General features: G+C 50.0%; 5 protein-coding genes across 5 annotated transcripts; 2 read left to right on the top strand and 3 right to left on the bottom strand.

Annotated features, from left to right (window-relative positions):
* Positions 1-1,086: 1,086 nt before the first annotated feature.
* Positions 1,087-5,904, top strand: FOXG_01742 (uncharacterized protein). The gene is made up of 2 exons (XM_018378729.1): positions 1,087-1,784; positions 1,914-5,904. Exons 1-2 carry the CDS (start codon positions 1,684-1,686, stop codon positions 5,440-5,442), a joined length of 3,630 nt encoding a protein of 1,209 aa, XP_018234695.1. The 5' UTR covers positions 1,087-1,683; the 3' UTR covers positions 5,443-5,904.
* FOXG_01741 (uncharacterized protein) lies at positions 5,792-8,040 on the bottom strand. The gene is made up of 2 exons (XM_018378728.1): positions 7,763-8,040; positions 5,792-7,435 (listed from the first exon to the last, which is right to left on the bottom strand). The coding sequence occupies exons 1-2, from the start codon at positions 7,884-7,886 to the stop codon at positions 6,132-6,134; spliced, it is 1,428 nt and encodes a 475-aa protein (XP_018234694.1). The 5' UTR covers positions 7,887-8,040; the 3' UTR covers positions 5,792-6,131.
* Positions 8,041-9,887: 1,847 nt separating this feature from the next.
* On the bottom strand, positions 9,888-14,394 carry FOXG_01740 (transcriptional regulatory protein Pro-1). The gene is made up of 3 exons (XM_018378727.1): positions 14,145-14,394; positions 12,680-14,076; positions 9,888-12,623 (listed from the first exon to the last, which is right to left on the bottom strand). Exons 2-3 carry the CDS (start codon positions 12,837-12,839, stop codon positions 10,723-10,725), a joined length of 2,061 nt encoding a protein of 686 aa, XP_018234693.1. The 5' UTR covers positions 12,840-14,076; positions 14,145-14,394; the 3' UTR covers positions 9,888-10,722.
* A 979-nt stretch (positions 14,395-15,373) lies between these two features.
* Positions 15,374-15,572, bottom strand: FOXG_18173 (uncharacterized protein; the record flags this gene model as incomplete). Its single annotated transcript, XM_018398223.1, has 2 exons — positions 15,374-15,433; positions 15,471-15,572. 2 exons carry the CDS (start codon positions 15,570-15,572, stop codon positions 15,374-15,376), a joined length of 162 nt encoding a protein of 53 aa, XP_018234692.1.
* Positions 15,573-18,669: 3,097 nt separating this feature from the next.
* FOXG_18172 (uncharacterized protein) lies at positions 18,670-18,849 on the top strand (the record flags this gene model as incomplete). Its single annotated transcript, XM_018398222.1, has 1 exon — positions 18,670-18,849. One exon carries the CDS (start codon positions 18,670-18,672, stop codon positions 18,847-18,849), a length of 180 nt encoding a protein of 59 aa, XP_018234691.1.
* Between the last annotated feature and the right edge of the window lie 551 nt (positions 18,850-19,400).

Genomic DNA, 19,400 nt, shown 5'->3' with positions numbered 1-19,400 from the left:
GTTGCGCCTCTCCTCTTTCTGGTATGCTATAACTCATGTTATGGGTCTACGCCAAGGTACCAATAATGACTTTTCCGTATATCCGTGATGGTTCTCTGGAACGATAACGGATGGGATGGTATTGGAATTACCGGTGCCCTAGCTCCACGTCCTACATCGCCTGTGCGAGTATAGATAAGACCACATGTTACCTCTGGTTTGATCGTCCCAGAAATTCCAATAGAGGACGAATGTACGTTCGTTGCTGCTGTGGCTTGTGATTCAGCCTTTGATCGTGAGACAGTGACATATGGCTGTCGCGAAATGTCACCTCGACTACCAAACTGCAGACGCTGAAAGAGTCACATTTACCAACGTCGCTTACACTGCTCCACCATTTCCAGCATCTGGCAGTTGTCCTTACAGCCAATCTTTACAAGGCCTTGTATAACTAGGAAATAGCCTTGAAGGGTCAACTATAAAAGCGTTACAGGCAATAGATAGAACGCCCATCAGGTTTCTGCCCCTAACGAACGCGTCGACCCCGAGTATTCTGCCTCGAATTATCCAGTACCATACTTCGCATGATTGTATGCTTCATCTCCCCATCAAAAGGCGACCTTCACATCCATCCATTCTCCGAGGCCAAAACGCGTCTACGACAAGGTTGCCTCTCGGCAAATTCTGCTCACTTCGTATGATGCCATAGACCAGTCATAGACAAGGATAGACGTGGGCCACCTAAGGAGTGCAAATGGAAAATGAGAAACTCTTATGCACTTTCTTTACCAATAGAGAAACCAGGTAGCCAGTCATATTTATTGCAAAACCACAGGTATATATATAGTAATTACAAAACCGATACCACGTAATAAGGTCATGGTTAATAAATAACCTATTATTGGGGTAGCATAGCATAAACTTATCAGAGCTTGTTTGATAGAGAGACATCTCCATTCCTCCGTTTCTTCCCCTTTGACCTTAAGTAACGCCAAGTGGAGTCAAGGGCAGGTGTCCAATCAACAGGTAAGAATCAAGAGTCGAAGATTATTCTACAGAGGTCATACGTGATATTCACAATTCCTAATAATTACTCAATAATTTTTAGTTTCAGCTCGTCTTAAAAAAGGCACGTTAACACGGTCCATGCACTAGGGTCTGGACGTCATAGTTATCTTAGTACAGTAGCTAGGTTTGGAGGCGATGATGTCTACAGCTGGAGACTCGTGGACATCCAAGTTTAGGGGGAGCTGGACTATTGATTAAGCTCTGGCAATATGCCGACCATCCATAGCGGGCGTGTTGCTAACTGCCTGTATCTACTATGTAAGCAAATGCAATACATCCAAGCAACCCTTTTCTTTCAGTTCAATTCAATCGAATTTTGTGTGTCGCGTTCTGCTTTGTCCTCTAAATCAAGTGCCTACCAACTACTTAGTGCTTACATCGAATCGCCCCCAAACTTTCCGTCTTCACGAAAAGGGAACCCGCCATCGTCACGCCTCGAGCTGAACAGGAAGCCTCAGCCACACTCCGACACCTGCTTCCAGATCTGGACTCACACTCACGCCAAACATTCGACTCTACAACAAAGACTCAGTCCCCAAGACACGATCTCCGCCAATATCGCTTTCTCCTAGGCATAGTCGCGACTCATCGACCTGATATGCTCGACGGCTTCCCACCGTAGAGCGACAAAGCGTCATGGACGCGTCGGTAACCGACGTCCGTCGCTCCAGTATCGAGAAGATGCCCATGTCTCCAACTCCGCCTTTTGACAGACTCCCCGACGAGATCATTGAACAGTGAGTAAACACAGGATTTTTCCGCAACTTTACATCAAACTTATCCTTGTCTGTATCGAGCGATTGGTGTCATCGACAAACGCCGTCCTCTCCTTTTATCATATGCTAACGTTTGTCATTCCCTGTTAGGATTCTTCGACAAACTGACCCCAACGGCTTTGCGTCTCTTGTGCTCCTGAACCGCAAATGGAGGGGTGTTTCTCAACGAGCCCATCTTTATCGGCATCAGCTATCGAGATGTCCTTCATATTCGGCGAGCCATCCCACACCACCACAATCGGACGATGACAAACTCCCCGAGTTGCGACGGCTTTTTGCTCGTGAAGTAAAGCGAAACCTCTTCCAGGCATACCTACGACCGCGGGAAACAACTTTTAAGCTTATTTCGACCTCGATCAGCTCTTCATCATGTCCCGGTGGCGAGGGTATGCAATACAGTGCCTCCCCAAAGGGGCACCATCTTCTGGCATACAATTCGGGTAGGATTTATGTGATTGACTTGAAAGGGTTGAACCTGGAAGTCAAGAGGGAGTTCAAGATTCTTCGTCGGCCTGTCGCCGCTTGCATCAACGATAAAGGCACCCTCTTGGTAGTCTTATCTACTGAGATGCAGGTCGACTTATACGACTTACAACGAAGCCCACCCCGTCGCTCACGGTCTATAATTCTTGACAACACTCCCCGAACGATTGCTTTGTCGCCATGCGGTTCTGTTCTGGCTGCTGCTTATGAAGGTGGCATCGAGGTATCGTCTTTAAGGCCTGATGCACTTGCCACTGATCGAAGAGCTGTGAAATGTGATGCTGTCGACGCTTTATCTTTCTCGTTTGATGGGACTCAAATTCTCGGTACTACTATTCATTCGGCGCCACCTAGCACCGTCATAATCACAGCTCCGTACTATGATCCAGGCCCTCATATGTCCGAAGATAACCTGAGCCCCCTATGGACGACGTCGATCCTGTTCCCAAACACCAGTCGTGACTGCAGTCATGCCGTTCTGCTTCAGGATGGAAGCGAAGAGGAGGCAAGCTGGACTTTCACCTATGACAGGAGTTTCGAGACCTTCCGAGCTGTTCGAATTGATGACCTTCGGAATGGCACCACTTACTTTACTGGACCCGTACCAAGCGCATCTCCACAAGCCAGTCTCATTCCCTCCACACTCCCTTCTACGACATATCGAGGTGAACTAGTGTCGGCTGGTTTTCAAGGGAGGGAGGTATGGATATATGGCATACCTGAGGACTTGGATGCTGTCCCTGACAATGTGTCATCATCAAACGATGGGTCAGCATCTGGTCTAGGGAGACAAAATAGTGATCGGAGTGGTACATCGCGACGGGCATCTACGCGAATCAATAACCCGGAAGGTGCTAGAGTGCCCAAATGGCAGATTTTGTGCGATCAACTAAGGAACACCTTTGTTTCTGGCTTCAAGGTTGCCGAGCATGGGGAAGTTAAAACGGTGAAATGGGTTGCAGGGCATGATAGCTCATCTACTCAGGAGCGCCTGGTAATTGCCGCAAGGGGGGTTGGAGCACCGCGGTTAGTGACTGAGGAGGAAGACATGGATTTTGTCGATGGTGGTCGCGTTACGCTCTTGGACTTTGACTATGGGATCTCCAACGGAACCAAGTCGGAGATCATCATTGAGGTCGGCACTGATAATCCTGAGGTGCTGGAGGAAGAGCAACGCGATCTGGCAACCGAAGTCGCCATTGTACGACGACGTACTGTTGCTCAAAGGCGAGGTGGCCGTGGCGGCTCATCATTGCTTCGGGCTGCTACGTCTGCTTCTCGACCTCGTGCAGCTCCTGATGCTTCAGCAATGCCGGCGGTTCCACGACTGCCGCTAAACGAGGACCACAACAATGATGACGATGATCCTTTGCTTCCTCGGAGGATCGGTCAGCTTCCATCTCAGCCAGCAAATCGTCGGGCAGTCGTTGAGCCTGTGAGCCCCAGTGAAGATGGAGACGCTCCTTCGATTGAGGAAATGGAGGCATTAGATGCCCCTTATTCGCATGCTAGCCCACGTTCCCAGACCACGCTCCGTCGTGCTGCGACCGCTGCCGCCGTCGACAGATCCCTTCATCCCCGAACGGCAGATGGACGACGTATTGAGTATCGTCGTGCCGATGGCCGAAGAGAGCATCCACATGAGAGTGATGCTGACAATTGGGTACCTCCTCCTCCACCATATCAAAAGGAAGACCCAGGCCCCGATTTGCCAGCCTTTATGCGTGGTCCTTCTGTTGCTCCCATAGGACTTGGCGGTGCATCTGTTCCCGCTCCAGCTCCAGTGCCAGCACTGCCAGATCATGCTACATCCGCCTCTGATCGTCCTGGGCCTGAGAATCACCGAGCATCCGGCACCGACTCCAAAGGTGAGCAGCCCGGAAACAATTCATCGCAGCGAGCCTCTGGCCAACATCCCCTGCGAGGATACACCTCTAGAGATCAACTGCAGGTTGGTGATGCAGCACAAAACAGTGTGAGCCCTCTACCCCAGATGGATGAGGATGCTGATATATACGACGTGACTCCCCCCCGTTCTCCACGACAGCAAGCGGCTCAACATACAGGCGGAACTTCTGAAACCAGAGCACGACAAACATCAATATCATCTGCTGTGTCGGCTCTTACATCTAGGGCTGTGACAGTTCCTATCAACTCCAGGGAGGGGCGGTCACCCTCACCAGTGCAGGCAGATATCTCAGCTTACGACCATTTTGGCCCAGGTACTCGAATACCAGCTGTAAATGTGGAGAGTGTGCCATCGACCGTTTCTACAGCCCAGGCTAGGTCAGACCCAGCGCCTAGAGCGAGGCGGCTCTCGAATGCTCAAACTTGGCCTCGAGTTGCAGGCCATGAGGCTGAGCAAAATGTTGCCTCGGCTGATGGGTATCCATTCCCAATGTCTGCACCTGCCGAACAACAGGCCGCAGATGAGTCGATTTCGGGCCTCCCCCCTCTGCCGAGTTCGAGTCAGCTTGCGAGTCTGAGCAAAAGAGTCAGCCAGGGTAACCCAAGACGGCTTTCTGGAGGGTTCCAAGTCCCAAGAAGGCCTGTCGGGAGTTTTGACGGTAGTTCGTACGTGTCAAGCTCCCTGCCCGATTCATTATGGGCAGGGCCATCCAATCTCAGTCGCCCAGAACCCGATCAGCCTCTGATAATTAGCACTCCTAAGGGTGTATCGGGTGCTTTCGACTCGCCAAGCCGGCAAGTATCTGGACGAAGGAATGAGACTCCTCTATTGGCCCCGATCCCCCGGCACCCACGGCCGGTACCTGGCTCGAATCAGAGGCCGACTGTTGAGCGACTTGAAACCATCTACAGTATTGCCTCGAGTCACGGAGGCAACCCGGCCACCACCGTTCCACTGCCCAACCAGCAGGTGCCGGCATGGCTGCACGCTCCTCCAATGCCGGTAACCAGGACATCACCAACAGTTAATCGCCGGCCAAGTCGTGCTGAACGAAGCGCTGCTAAGAACATCAAGGATGCCAAAAAACGTGGTTGGTCAGCCAAACCTAAAAAGAAGAAGAAGAAGGCTGCAGATGCTGCAAGCAGTGCAGGTTGGACAGATATATCGACCGGTTCTGGGGAGAGGGAAAAGGAGAAAGATAAGGATAAGAAGTGTATCGTCATGTGAGACCTCAACATGCACAAATTGACTATCTTGAGTAAATATTGGAGGTAATATCCAGGCTGGCGCCACATAGGAAGTTTATGGACATGATGGATTAGGCGCACATACCCAATCACTGCGCTTTTCGTTTTGTGCGATTCGTTTCCTTTGGCATGAGCCTCGCGGGCCGTATCTTGTTCACTCGCTAGGTTCCCTTTCATCTTATCAACGGGTTGGCATAGCGTGTTTTTTTTTTATTGTCATGGGAGCGCCGGAGTCATCAAAAACGGCTAACGGAAAGTGAGTGCTTCTTGGTCGTTATGAGTTATTTAGCTGTCGTTATATTATCAAAAATATACAAGCTTTGATACTGCACTGATCCAACATGCTCTGACTGGTTTTTACGATCCATTCCCTTTGCTTCACTTGTCTAGAAACGAGATGATCAAAATATTTGCATATCATTTCTTAAATAATCTATCACTCTTATCAAACATAAAACATTGCAATAATTAAACATAACAAGATTTGGGTCTTATTGAATTAGCCCAGGGTATAAACGACAGCTACTCCAGTATTTATATCCACAACGCCCAAAATCAGTTCTAGTGAGAGGATCCCACCCTGCACTGCAGATGGTGGTGAAGGGATTTTGCATTAGAGAGAGACGTGAATGGTGTAGCTCAAAAGGAAATGGTGTAAGTCAGTGAGGTCTAGATTCTGGGGGTGGTTCCGGGGACGTAGGGCTTCCCTCGCCGCACAGCGCCGAGATCAGCCTCATCCATCAGGTCGGTGAATGTTGTCGCTCTCGTCAGGGGGCGGGGTTTCACAATGGTGCTAGGGTCCGCGAAAACATTGATATTCTCGCTACTCGGCTCACGCTGTAGCTCAGGGGTACTTGGTCGACGACTACAGTACGACGAGCCCTTCATAGCGCGGATCGGTGGTAGCCGAACGTTTCCATGTCGAAGAGACTCTTCATTGTCGAGGGGACTGGGCTGAGCATTGGGTGAGGGGTTGGGTGAGTCGAAGGGATTTGGAATAGAGATGCGAATCCGCGGAGGTGGGGCGTTGAGACGTGTGCTAGCATTAGAAAGCTGGCGTGCAGGCACAATGCTTGAGCGTTGGGTTGAAGGGGTCTTGAGGATGAAGTCGGCGCGGTAAGAGTTGGGTTGGCTGATGGGCTCCGAGATGATGTTTCCGAACGAGGCATCACTCGTGGATCGACGGCCGTAACCGTAGATATGACTACCCTTCTCTGAGCCTTTCGCATCACGTTTGTTCTGACGACGGACGTAGAGGAAGATTACAACGGCGATTATCAGAAGAATAATACTGCCGCCGACGACACCGCCAACGATGGAGGTAGTAGCAGGCCCCGAGTTGTCGGACTTGGAGTCTCCGTCCTTGTCTGAGCTATTGTCTGAGCCAACAGCTGCTGTGGGCTCAGCGCTCGTGGAGGGTGCAGCGCTGATGGAGATGGTCTCGATAGCCCCCGTAGCAGTAGTTATCGCACTGGGAACAGGCGTAGACGTCTCATTAGGAAGCTCAGCACCTTCTGGGACATTAGTCTGATCCTTGTCGATAACACACTGCTCGTCTTCACACGAGTATCCAAAAGGACAGCACTTCTGTCCACATCTTTGAAGATCGAGGTTGAATACTATCGTCTTGACAGGGGCGTTGGGGAACTCTCTCTGGTCCTGGCCGCGGATATCACAGGTGATGGGTTGAATGACATTGCAGGTCTGGCCCCTGGGACAGCATACTGCTGTGGTCTTGCCAGCGAGAAGTCTGCAGGAGTTACCCTTGGGGCAGCAAAAGTTGGCGATGTCGCTGTTGCATGATGTCTGGTCCGCATCGCATGTGTCTTCGCGGGCGAAGACACTGTTCGCGGGGAGGGCGGAGGATGTTGAAGCGTAGAGGGCTGTGATAAACAGAACCCTCAGGGGTGTTGGGGAGTCTTTCCCAAAAGCATATTTGGTGTGTATTATGCGTGTAGTTGTTGGTTTGTTGTCTTAAGTGTTAGTTACTAAGCGTTGGTTTTGTTGGTTCGTTGTTGAAGGAATGTCTTCGGGTGAATGTGATATTGTATATGCAAGGAGTCAAGAGAAGATGATATGCAGATGAGTTGGTAAGTCAGACACAACCGGCGCGTATGACAAAGAGGGAAGCAATGAGTCAACTGAACAAGTGAATATGTTTTGTTTTGTTTGTTCGATAGAACAGTGAAGGTGAAGAAACGGAACAGTAAATACAGAACGCAGAACAAGAGAGTGAGAAAAAAAGAGGGAGAACAAGGGTACTAGACAAAGACCGAGAATGGAACCATGAGGTCACTGACAAGGAAACCGTCTTTTCTCCATCATGGACATGGTCTTCCTCTGCCTTGCCGCCTTGTCCGTTGAGAGCCATCTCGACCCATTCGTGGACGATATTTCAGGCTCGACTGTCGCATCAGAGACCATCGGGCGGTTGGTCAGAGGCGCTGAGAGCCAGTCGCTGAGAGGGTCTAGGGCCTATCGCTTGACACGCCAGTAGACACTACGTAGTCAGTCGAGACCTACTAGATGTGGGAGGATATAGAAACTGGTTTGTTTGGCGATAATGTCGCCCTGGTTGAGACAGACGAAAATGCTGTGGTTGGCTGAGAGTCTCAGAAGACATTAAGCGCGCGGCGATGCATGCCGCTGATTGGTTCCTGTTGAACAGAGCCCAGTAAAAGTTCAGCTGTGGGGGTTCTGTCTCAGGCGCTGAAGACTCATGGCCAAGCGCTAAGGTTGGGCGCATAGTTTTCTAACTTGGACTCGGGTTGTGATGAGATCCAATGAGACGGGGAGCCCCATGAGAGAGGTCACTGTTTGAAGGCCAGTTCTGGGCATAGAGTGAAAGTGTTGTGTTATTTAGGCTTCAACAGGCTGTTTCTTGTCGCTATGGGCTGCCTCTCTTTCGTTCTTGTCAGTGAAGTTGGAACTCTGCCTTGGGCACCTTATCTTGTTCAGTGACGATAGATACCAGTAAACGAACCAAATTCTACATGACCTTGTCACAGGAACAAAGCACGGATATCTTGGTCTCCAGTGCGTTCTCTGGTTCTTTGTCCCTGCTGTAACATGACTAACTAACCCCCCTACATCCGTTATCGTGATACAAACCACCAAAACTCTCCATCCTATAATTACTGTAATATTCTTCGTCGATATCCGTACTGCATGCCATTTACCCGATCATCCCCTCTCTAACCCCCCTGGACTCTCGCACACAGAAATGCATCTCACAAAATCCAGATTCGCCTAGGCCTCGGCAAGGGGCAAAAAGTCCACGTCTTCTCCGCTACGGTCAGTAAAGAAAAGAATGCCCTACACTACACTACAGGGGGCGTGTAAGTCATTAGATCCAGTAACTCCACGCACTGTCCAGAAGCCCTGAAGACGGGGGGTGGGGGGTCGTCTTCCCTTTTCTGTCGCTGTTGAGAATACGTGTTTGCCTCCAAGTTTCCGTCCTGTAAATCAAATGCACTGCTATGCGATGCGCTGGTGCACTGGTGCCTCTGTATCCCTCGTTGTAGATGCACTGCGACTCGTACGGAGTAACGGCTCATGATGTTGCATGCATTGGGCATTCTCATATAGAGTGAGGCTTTAAGATAGATGATCTATAGGATGAAGTAGATAAGGGAAAGTTTCCCAAATATACATACTATGAATTGTCCTCGTACTGCATTTGCATAGCATAGCATAGCATGCATTGCATTGCATGCGGCTTCCTTTCCATACATCCGCAACGGGCATAAGGCCTCATTTCTCCAGCACGTGTGCCACAGTATCTCTTTGAGCGGCATAAGACTACCACAGGTCACTCGCCCCACTCGACCCCACGTACAAGCAGGTTACAAGATTTAGGTGAAGCTATCTCCAAAATGGCTGTATTCCTCTGTAACCAAGCTACTTCTATTAAAGTATAGCGGTCTATTTTACTTCCTTTTATTGGCTAATAGCCCCTTACACCAGGCAGGATACATACTCTTCTGTATCAGCTACTTTACTCTATCTCATTGGCCTAATACCCCTATAGTGACCGCATGGTAGTCTTATGCCGCTCAAAGAGATAAACATTCTCAGGCCACTGAAAAACTCCCTGTAGATGCCCTACGGTAGCAGCACATATCTGCATCTCATCAATACCACCCTCTCAACGCCGCCTCCCCCACGGAGAACATACCTCTCTCCCCGGCTTTCATGGTGTGATGATGCTGACCTCTCCAGGGGACAAATAAGCACAGAAGTAAAAAGAACCCATCGTGTGCGGAAGAATATGCTGGCAGGTAATGTAATCAGGCCGAGGCATTAATGCCTATCCCAGTTGTGCCTCTCGGAGTTGTGATCCCTTTTCAGAGGCTTGCAGTCAGCACTGGAGAAAAGTCCCCGAATTATGTGGTGTGATTTACATGATCAGATAGATACTGTGATCTCATCTTCCGTGGTCATTACAGTGAGGGAATAAATAAAGTGCGTGGTAATGTCACAGCGTAGAGAGCCAATTGCAACAATAATGTGCTTTGTTCATTGTCTGCCTTGTCTTAGCAAGGTCATAATGTCCTATCTGTATACCACTTCCTTTCTGGGAGCTAGCCCATAACCAGCTTCCCAGAGCCTCTCTTTTCATATCGTCATCCTTCACGGCGCCTTTACCCCAGATCCTTCATTGCGCCGTTTCCCCCCATACCATTGCCCGCTTGGTATCATAGTAAAGCAATAAACAATAGCGAGTGATCCCGAGTCTCGCGGTACTCGACCGTTTGCATCCAATAAACTGACATTTAAACGGCATCGTGTTGCCGCCCCATTTGTTCCTGCATATGGCCATGTATCTTCTGTCAAACGTCCTATGCATGCATGTCCCTAACGCCTCGTCCCCGTATCAAAAATATGTCGAGGTGTGGTGTATCCAAGTGTCGCTCTTTGTACTCCCACATTCATCTCAAAACGCCTTTGCGGCTTTCCTCTAGTAACCCATCGCAGTAGGTATCATTGTATATGAAGTGAAAACGAAGAAAAAGAAAAGGATAACTCTGACCTTTCTGGGACAGATAATAAGTGAATAACAAGGCCTCGTGTAGGACATGGAAGTCTCACTTCCAAGCCTGGTCCTCGACGGCTGGCAAATGCCTGCTTCGCCTGATGAGGTGGTCCTGGCCGCTCTCATGTTACTGAAAAGAAGGTTAGAGCAGAACTAGATGGTCTCACCCAGCACGGTCCTGCTACCCTTCAAAGGCCAGCCAAGAAGGTTTGCAGAAAGCAGTGCTCAGATCAACAAAAAGTCCCACCCCTTCGATTCCATGACATCCCGCCAGTGGATGTGCAGCTGGGCCGCCTCAGACGTCGTGGACCCGGGTGTGCTCACACCCGAGAGGCTGTCATTCTGAACCCACACCTCGTGCAGGAGGGTGGCTACACGTCCCATGGTGCCAAACCTAGCCGAGTCGCCCAGCTGAGCCAGGCGATCCTCAAAGAAGGCTCGGAATGAGCTACCAGGAACGCTGATGGAGCCGCCAATGAGATAGACCCAAGCAAGGTTGCGGTCAAACCCATTGGGGCCCGAGGGAATGTGTTGAAGCACCGTAGTTAGCTTCTCAACCAAGCCCATGGGGGATGGCTGTCTGGGGTTGAATCCAGGAACCAGGCTGCAGAGGAAGATACGAGCAGCAATGCGGAAAGCCATGGTCATGTTCTTAGAAAGCTGCTTAGGTGAAAGGCTGCCATTGGCATTGAAAGGCATCTTGGGGCCTGCATCGCCCATCTCGGTCAAGCTAATCTGTTCTCCGAGGGCAGAGACATGCTGACAGAGTGTGAAATCATCCATGCCATCCTTCTTGAGAGACTCGAGACAGGCGATCTCGGAAATGAGATACATGACCCGGTCATCACAGCCCATGAGCTCGCGCAGGCCAAGGCTAGGGTTGAGCTGAGAAAGATGCTTCTCACGGTAAGTGTGAGCAAATGTTGGTGAGCGACCCTTCATGGTGGCACCGAGAATGTCAATCCATGACGAGAGAGACATGTTGAAGGGGGTTTGCATTGAAGCCCTAGTAGGATCAGAGACGATGCCGGGAAGGTCAAGCTTCTGCACCAAGCTGATGGCAGCCTGGAAGTGCTGGTGCCAAGGAATATCGAGAAGGCCATCATCATAGCGGCCAACGACAGACTGGAAGAAGATGAGGCCAAGGGTTGCCTCGAGAATTTGCTGGTGATTCTCATCCTTCTTGAGAGCCTCACAAAGAGCCCAGATGGTGGCATAGCGATGGCGCATGATGTCGTTGTCAATGTCCTCGGTAGAGGTAGAGCCATTGGTATGTGATTTAAGGTGCTGGGCAGCGACACTCAGGCAGCAGTGAAGGTAGGCACTGTTTGATTGAAGAGCAGGGAGTATCAGGTCTGAGCTGACTGAGCAATGTTGGTTGGACTCGAGGATGGGAAAGATCGTTGGCAGAACGAATTGGATGAAGTGGTCCAGCAGGCGCTGGTCATTCTCATCCAACTCAACCTGGACTTGCCTCGACTCTGTAGAAGGGCCATGTGAAAAGTCGAAGAAGTTGCAGTTGAGGGTCTCCTCTGAAAGGGATTCCTTGCGCTCCTGGAAGACCTGCTCGGCCCACTCGCCGTCGAGAGGACCGTTGGGCAGAACCGTACCAGCTGGAGGAGGAGTGTGGTAAGTGCTGAAGGTGGAGATGTGTGATTCGCGAACTGTGGGCACATCATTTACAAACATCTGTCGCTCTGTCTTGACATCAATCTCATAAGGCGAGTAGCTGCCGAACATGAACTCGGGGTGCATTGGCGCACCGAATCCATACTCGTTGCCACTGGGAGGGCTGTTAAAGTTGAAAGCAGCTGGGAATTGAGAGTCAATGGAGGCGGATCTTGTGCGGTCGAGAGGATCAGTGAAGGTGGCTGATGTGGGAAGAGAGTGTGTGAGGCCAGGAGGAGAGCTGGTGACAGAGTTCTGGATGTTGTGTGATGACTTCTCAGAGAGCTTCTTGCGCTTGATGATCATCTTGATGTCCTCCTTGTGTTTCCTTCGCATATCGTTGTTGCTCCACCACATGGGTCGCTTGTACTCGCATTGCAAACCGAGGTGCTTGCAGGCTGTGCACATGGGAGTTCCCTCGTCGCATTTCTTGCGTCGTAAACGGCAAGTATAGCAGCCTGTGAGGTTCATGTTAGCTCACTACACTTCAGTAAGATGGTATAAGCGGGCGTACCTGTTCTTGAACGACGATGCATCTGCGTCTTTGTCTTTGGCTTGCCATTGCTGGCTTTGGAGGCCGGTTTGGCCTTTGAAGACTGTGATACAGTCATGTTGACGGTGTTTCCAGTTGCTCGCGACACGCCTTTGCGATGGTCGGGGGGCAGCGTAGACATTTGTAGGCTGCGATGCTTGGTCCTTAGAGTATTGGCGTGGTAGGGGACCAGGAGGGGTGTGTGATCGACAAGGGGGGAGTGGTACTGTGTAATCAGGGACCAGACACGCACTGTACTCTAAACCCAGACCTAGTCGAGTGTGGAGTCGATCAGAGCGGGACGGGATGGAGAAATTGTCTTTGCTTGTCTTTTGCTTTAAACTGGGCTGAGGATCCAGAAGCGAAAGCCAAGAGGTTGGGCGTTGGGAAACGTGACCGGGGGGATATCGAATCCGAAGTTGTCAAGTCCGTTTCAACAAGTCGAAAATTAAATTAGTGTTATTGTATCGGTCAGGATCAATACGGATCACTGAGCGAATTGTTTGATTTTGTGTGTAGTCGTGTAAGTGGCAGCCAGGCCAACGTATCAAACTACAACGTATCGTCCGTTATTCCGTTTCGTTTCGAATCGAAATGTCCTTTTGGGAAATTGCGTAGTAATGATTGACTGGTTCGAAGCAAGTCCGGCTTGCTTGTAACTGGATATTGTAAAGATTGATGCGGGTAATAGAAGGGTTTGAGGAGGGCGGTAAGAGAGGAAAGGGGATCAAGAGAACCTTTGGCGACACTTGGAATCTCTGAACATAACGAAGAAGAAAGAGGGCAAAATTCTTGGGCGGCTGCTGGAGGGCTAAATCCTTATATTTTGGCCGCTTCTCTCGTGGCCCTTCACACGTCGATTCGATGATGGCTTCCAATCGTCTTGTTTCTATTTTTGCATCATGCACGACGAGCATGCCATGGCACCAGAGGCAGCGACTGCGCTTAGAGAAGCCAATGGGGAGAGTCGGTCAAAAGATGGTCTCTCTGTGTCCATCGGAACTCCACTCTAGGAATAGATGTGCACAAAGACAATAAGGCGAGCAGGGGTTCAGTCATCTAAAGGGGAAAGTCGCGCATGGTGTGCCCATCTATGGTCATATCCAGCAGCCACTCTGCTCGCATGAAGAGCTCATAAACAGGGGGGTCGGAGCCCATTCGGATCTAGCTCCTCACGGGAGGATATGCGAGGCGGGCGAGCTTGGGCTTTGACTTTTGGCTTCTGATTTGAGGCCCTCCACTTGTTGGCTAGTACTTGAGGTTCAACTGCCATCTATCCAGATGCCTTAGAAGGCTGAGATGCGGTTTATGATGTTATTTTCACCTTGAAGAAGAAACGTTCAGAGTTCAGGCATGAGCTCAGCTTTCACGCAGTGGATCTGTGAGGTGATCAGTATGGGTTGCTTCTTTAGCATCTATTTCCATCCCAAGAAGTAGTAACACCCACGATCATCATGATGCTGATGGTGATAGAGAAGCTCACCGGGCTCTTGCACCTGCGTCTGCATATGCGCGAGTATGTACACCGGAAGAGGGGAAATGCCAAAAAGTCGCACAAGGATCCGACCGCTAGCTCACCTCCTCTATCAAGGTCTCATAGCAGGGTCGTTCCATGCTCAAATGGCAGAGAGTGTACTGTGCTGATCTGAAAACTCTATTCGGTCGCATCTAAGATGGATTCATTAAACAGTAGCATCTAGTGCAGCCATAGTCAGTTGTGCAATTCACGATTTGCGAGTCATATTTCACGCTTCACGTCCTGGAACTCGGCCGAAGTGGACGATCGGGCCAGAAACTTGTTGGGCTCTAGGACGCAACGGAGATAGGCTGGTGGTAGGAGAGAAGCCCTAGCCAAGTACCTAGACGATTTTTAACGAATAGAATAGTCAAAGAGGCGGTCAACCTTTAGATTGGTCAAGCGGCGAAAGACCTCGTGCGTGCAGTCCTGCAAGTGGCTGTCCGCAGCCGGGTCGAGAAGCCAGAAGCCCCATGGATGGCCCTCAAAAACACCAAGTCTCCAGTTCTAAAGAATACTGGCATGGTTGGGTGTTACGGGACAAGTACATGTCTTGACCAGGGGTGGGAGACGGTGACGTCTAACAGCGCGGGGGTTGTTGAGAAATCCCATAACTGGAGGTCACGGGGGTCGAAAGGGCCTTGTGAGCGATAAAGGAACGAGTCAAGATGTGGTTATGGGTTTAGAGAGAGCATTGACATGTCTCTCTCTCTTGCTTAGCCCAGGTAACCTCGAGTGTTGATCAGTCTATGTCGAGACTTGAACAAATCTGCTCCGTAGCAAAAGCCAGTGAGACAACATATGATTGCTGCCACTACGCGGCAACAACTCAGCTTAGCTGAGCTTCACGGATTGGGTACGTGAAGAATTCAACACTCATGCAGCGCAAGACGCTATACATGGCTTCTGCTGTGTGCCGTAGCTGTCCGACATGTACCCGACCATTGCTCTAGTGGGCATGACCTGGCATTGCCATGCTTTCCAGTGGTTGATCTATGAAAAGCTCTGCTCTGCTCTGCTGGCGCCAAAGCTGGGTCAGGCCGCATTCTGCAGTGACTGGGAAGGAAAAGATCGGTCTGATGAGCAGGCCTGTCGTTGTGAAAAAGAGCGTTTCTGGTCCGTGATTCGACAGCCGAGGGTGACACGCGTGCATTAGCGCATTATGGGACGGGACCAACCGATGAGGAGCTTCTGCCGCGGAGCAGGGGCAGGTACATGGGCTAATCCAAAATTGTGTTAGCACCGTTGATTGCCTACCCCGGCCTCAGATCTGGATTGGCCCCGAGCCGCAGGTGGCTCGACAGGGGAGCTCTGGCGCCATAGCCAATGAAAGCAGAAGACGATGATCTCTGCCGCCATGCTCTTGCATCTATTCAGGGGCCCCTGGCTAGCTCAAGACCCTTACCTTGCACCAATGCACCTTGAGGTGATCAAGAAAACACCGAGCCGAGCGGGGAAACTCAAGCTGGTCCTGGTGAGTTTATGATGTGATAAGCGGAACCATGACGGGCAATAACGGGCGGTCTAAAATGGGTCATTGATTATGCTCTTTGACCGTTGGCTGATCATGAAAGAAGTTACTGAGACGCAATGTCACTACTCGATCCTGTTGTGGCAACACAAGATTAATCTTATCTTGATAGCGTGCTTATGTTTGTGGAGGAGGCTGTACCTGTCTGCAGTGCCGATGAAGAAACAGAAACCAACAGTCAGATCACTAAAATCCCCCATCCAACAAGATGTAGCTAAGTAGCTAGTGCGCAAGGTCATCTCATCTGTAAATCTGCCAACCAAATCGAAGCTCCTCTACACCTTCATTAGATATGGGCATGCAAGACCAGACCATTTCAAGGTTGAGCTTGGATTATCCTTTGAACCTAGCAAGGTACATTAGCCTATCTTGATAGTTACTGAATCTGGAAATGTCATCTTGCCATCCTCTGCTCCGGCTATCCTATCTTATCTCTCGACTTACACACACACTCTCTCTCTCTCTTTCTCATTTCAAAATCTTCAACACCATAAACCAGATTAAGTCAATAATAATATTTGTGTGTGAAAAGGCCCGATCCATCTGGCAATGCTTAGCTCTTCAAACCCTGACCTAACATTTAATATCTCATCACACTCTTTGGGCATTTCGTAAGCAAATCCATCACACTATCACCTGTCAAGCTCATGAATTCCACTCCCACTATGGTCTAGTCAAGTCATGGATAGATAGCTCCCCCGCCAATGCGAGTCATTGCCAAATGCCTCCGCTCGTCGCAATTAAACACTACCGGCCGCCTCCGATTGTTCGTCGTCTTCTCGTCTGTTCATGCCGTACGATCCCTGATCCCTGCAGCTTCACTCACGAGCAAACCGTTTCTGGTCTCCTCACTGACACCATCGGGGCAGGGCTCCGTCTAAGCCGGAGATTTTGGCCCTTTGGCTGAGTACCATAAGTAAATATTTTAACTCTTTGGCCCCCTCTTTTCACCTCGGAATCTGGGCTAAATCCCATGCCTTGCCGCTTAAGCTTGTTTGGATCAACAGTTGCATCACAGCAAAAGCGCTAACAGATCCCATCACATCTCGTCACATCCCAATGCTCACTTCCACGTCTATTTTTAATTTAGCCCGCATTCCCTGGTTCATTCCAGCATAATTAGGCCATCATCAAGGTCGTAGAGTATGCGGCCAAAAAGACTATTGATCTGGGCTAATTATGGAACAATTGCTCTTGACTAAACTTTCTCTCCTATGTCAATGCGCTTCCATCTTGTCTGCAACTCTGTTCAGCTCTCTGACATCCTTGCTCATGTTGGCACGGAGAGTTTATGTATTCTACTTAGCTTACCCTAATGCTTCTTGTTGATCCCTACTTCTCTATGCTGAGGACTGACTTTACTTGAACTACTCCGAAGGCCGACGGTTCCGCAAGTTTAGTACCTACGTAGCAGTTGTGTGATCTATCACGATGTCTTGGTAAATGAATATTTTGATCTGCGCTCGAAGTAGTATTCGTAAATTTAATGCAACTGAACTTGATTGTGGGTTTACTGGAATATTGTTGACCCTCTGTAGCCATCGAAATTACCCTCTCCTTGGAGACACAGTATTGCAACATTGCAACTTGGGCACCCTGTCAACCTAGGCCTCAATTTGCGGCCGACCTCGAATCTCACAGTCGATATAGTTCAATAACTCGACACTCGCCCTCCATCAACGCATGATTCAGAATCTCGATGCGACCGGACCAAACTTTTGTCCGCCATCGATGGTCAAAGGGTGTACCATGTGTTTTACCGTTTTAGACGGTCTAGCCCTGTGTGGCTGACGAAGGTTTCTCATTTCTCATCTTATCAGCAAAATTGAGTTTGGTACCTCGAGTTGAATTGTGTTGGCCGCGTATCCCGACTTACACACCACCACGTTCGTTTGTGGGCCTTTCCGTAGCCGTTGAAGGGTCCGCGGGGAGCTTCTTGGCCCTCGCGGGCCGGTCCAAACTCAGGCGGGAAGTTAATCGCATCCATATCTAGGGTCCTCAGAATCATGGTTTATACTGTGCCGTATTACCTCGTCTTCAAGGCCAGGCAAGGAAATTCCTGCGAACAGGCGCCAGACAGGAAAAAACATGTTATGGCAATGGCATGATAGCCCGGAGCAAGTCGAAGCTGAAGCTAGCATCGTAGATCGAGGCTCCAGCTGACCAGGGCCCTTGCTCCTATCAAGGAAGCTGAGCCATTTCAATGCTCACAAAAGCCTCCATCAACAACAGTCAAGGATCGTCAGATAAGACTGTTAAACTAGCACAGTAAGGCTTCGGTACAGCACAGTGGAGTGTGCGCCGACTTGACTTTGCTTTGCTTTGTCACACTCACATTATCACTTTGTCCCTCACTTTCCCCGCCCAAACCCATGACAATCTTCTGGCCCCAATGGAGAACCTGGTAGGTCCGAAGTGATTCGGCTTCTCAAATTGAACATTCATTCGAAGCTCCAGAAGCTCGACCACAATGCGACCGTGCTTCCAGCACCCACAGAACTCGAGGAGGTCGCATTAGTTTTGCATCATGTGAGATTCTGCAGAAGTGAGCTTTGAATCATCTATTGGTTAATAGATGATATTCCAGATGTGTGTTGAAACCGTTGATGGAGAGGGAAACAGAAGTGGAGAGTGGGAGCCGCTTTGGAGAGCTGGAAGGATTGGCTCAGACAAGGATTACAATGGCACATGCACATTGACACTTCCAATGGCACTGTGATGTGATGCCGGGGGGTTGCATCACAAAATCAGAAACGAGAGCTCAGATGTGACATTCTGACTGCCGTCTTATACTGGGGCGAATTCTTGAAGTCCTCTGTAGACAATAATGACGGGACACCACTGCCTGGCTCCTGGGAGTTACCAATTCGTCGTTGATTTTAGAAGCGGAGATATTCAAGCTTGTCTCCGAGCAAACTTAGTGACATGACTGAGCCAATATTCGATCCCCTGCAATCGGACCTTGTCGTCCAGTTCCTCAACAAGCAGCTACCCGTTATGTGCTGCCAGCCAGCACTTTTGTTCACGGGTGTTCTGTGGTCCATGGACTTCCAGCCTTCTTGTCGGCCGCTCCTCGAGTTCGATGGGTCATCCAACTCGATCTAAAGTCTTGGCGAGACCAAACTTCAGAGTGAGACACCACGATGGCTATATGAGACATAGGCGTGGTGTTGATCAGCCCGCACAATTATCTTGATGCTCCGAATTCCACAACAGCTATCATCGTCACCGGTATGTGTTCTGTGGCGTACGGGACAGTCGGTGAGAATCCCCGAAGATAAGTCTTGCCGTAAAAGACCTGGTCTATATCTTCATGCAAGGCATCTTGACTTGAAGACGAAGGCTGGACGGGAGACGGGCATAGCATGCAAAGTTAAGCGGGAACAAGACATTAGCCCGCACTGGCGTGATGAAGCCTGAAGGATTTGAAGCCACTGTGGCTCTATCCACGCCACTGCTTGCTTGCTTATTTCCTGTTGCATTCAGACATGCCATCCCGGACCTGGATCAATCTACACTGCTACAGCAGTTATCATTACCACATCCTACTGTAAAGCTGTGAAAGGAATAAGAACATTTCGAGTTGGGCTGGGCATTTCCTTACCGTAGCAAGGTTTATAGTAGGGGTTGGGTGACAGAAGCAGACAGGGCATCCC

Source organism: Fusarium oxysporum, chromosome 5, assembly GCF_000149955.1.
Source record: "Fusarium oxysporum f. sp. lycopersici 4287 chromosome 5, whole genome shotgun sequence".
Lineage (NCBI taxonomy): Eukaryota > Fungi > Ascomycota > Sordariomycetes > Hypocreales > Nectriaceae > Fusarium > Fusarium oxysporum.
This window is presented reverse-complemented; position numbering and strand designations above follow the sequence as displayed.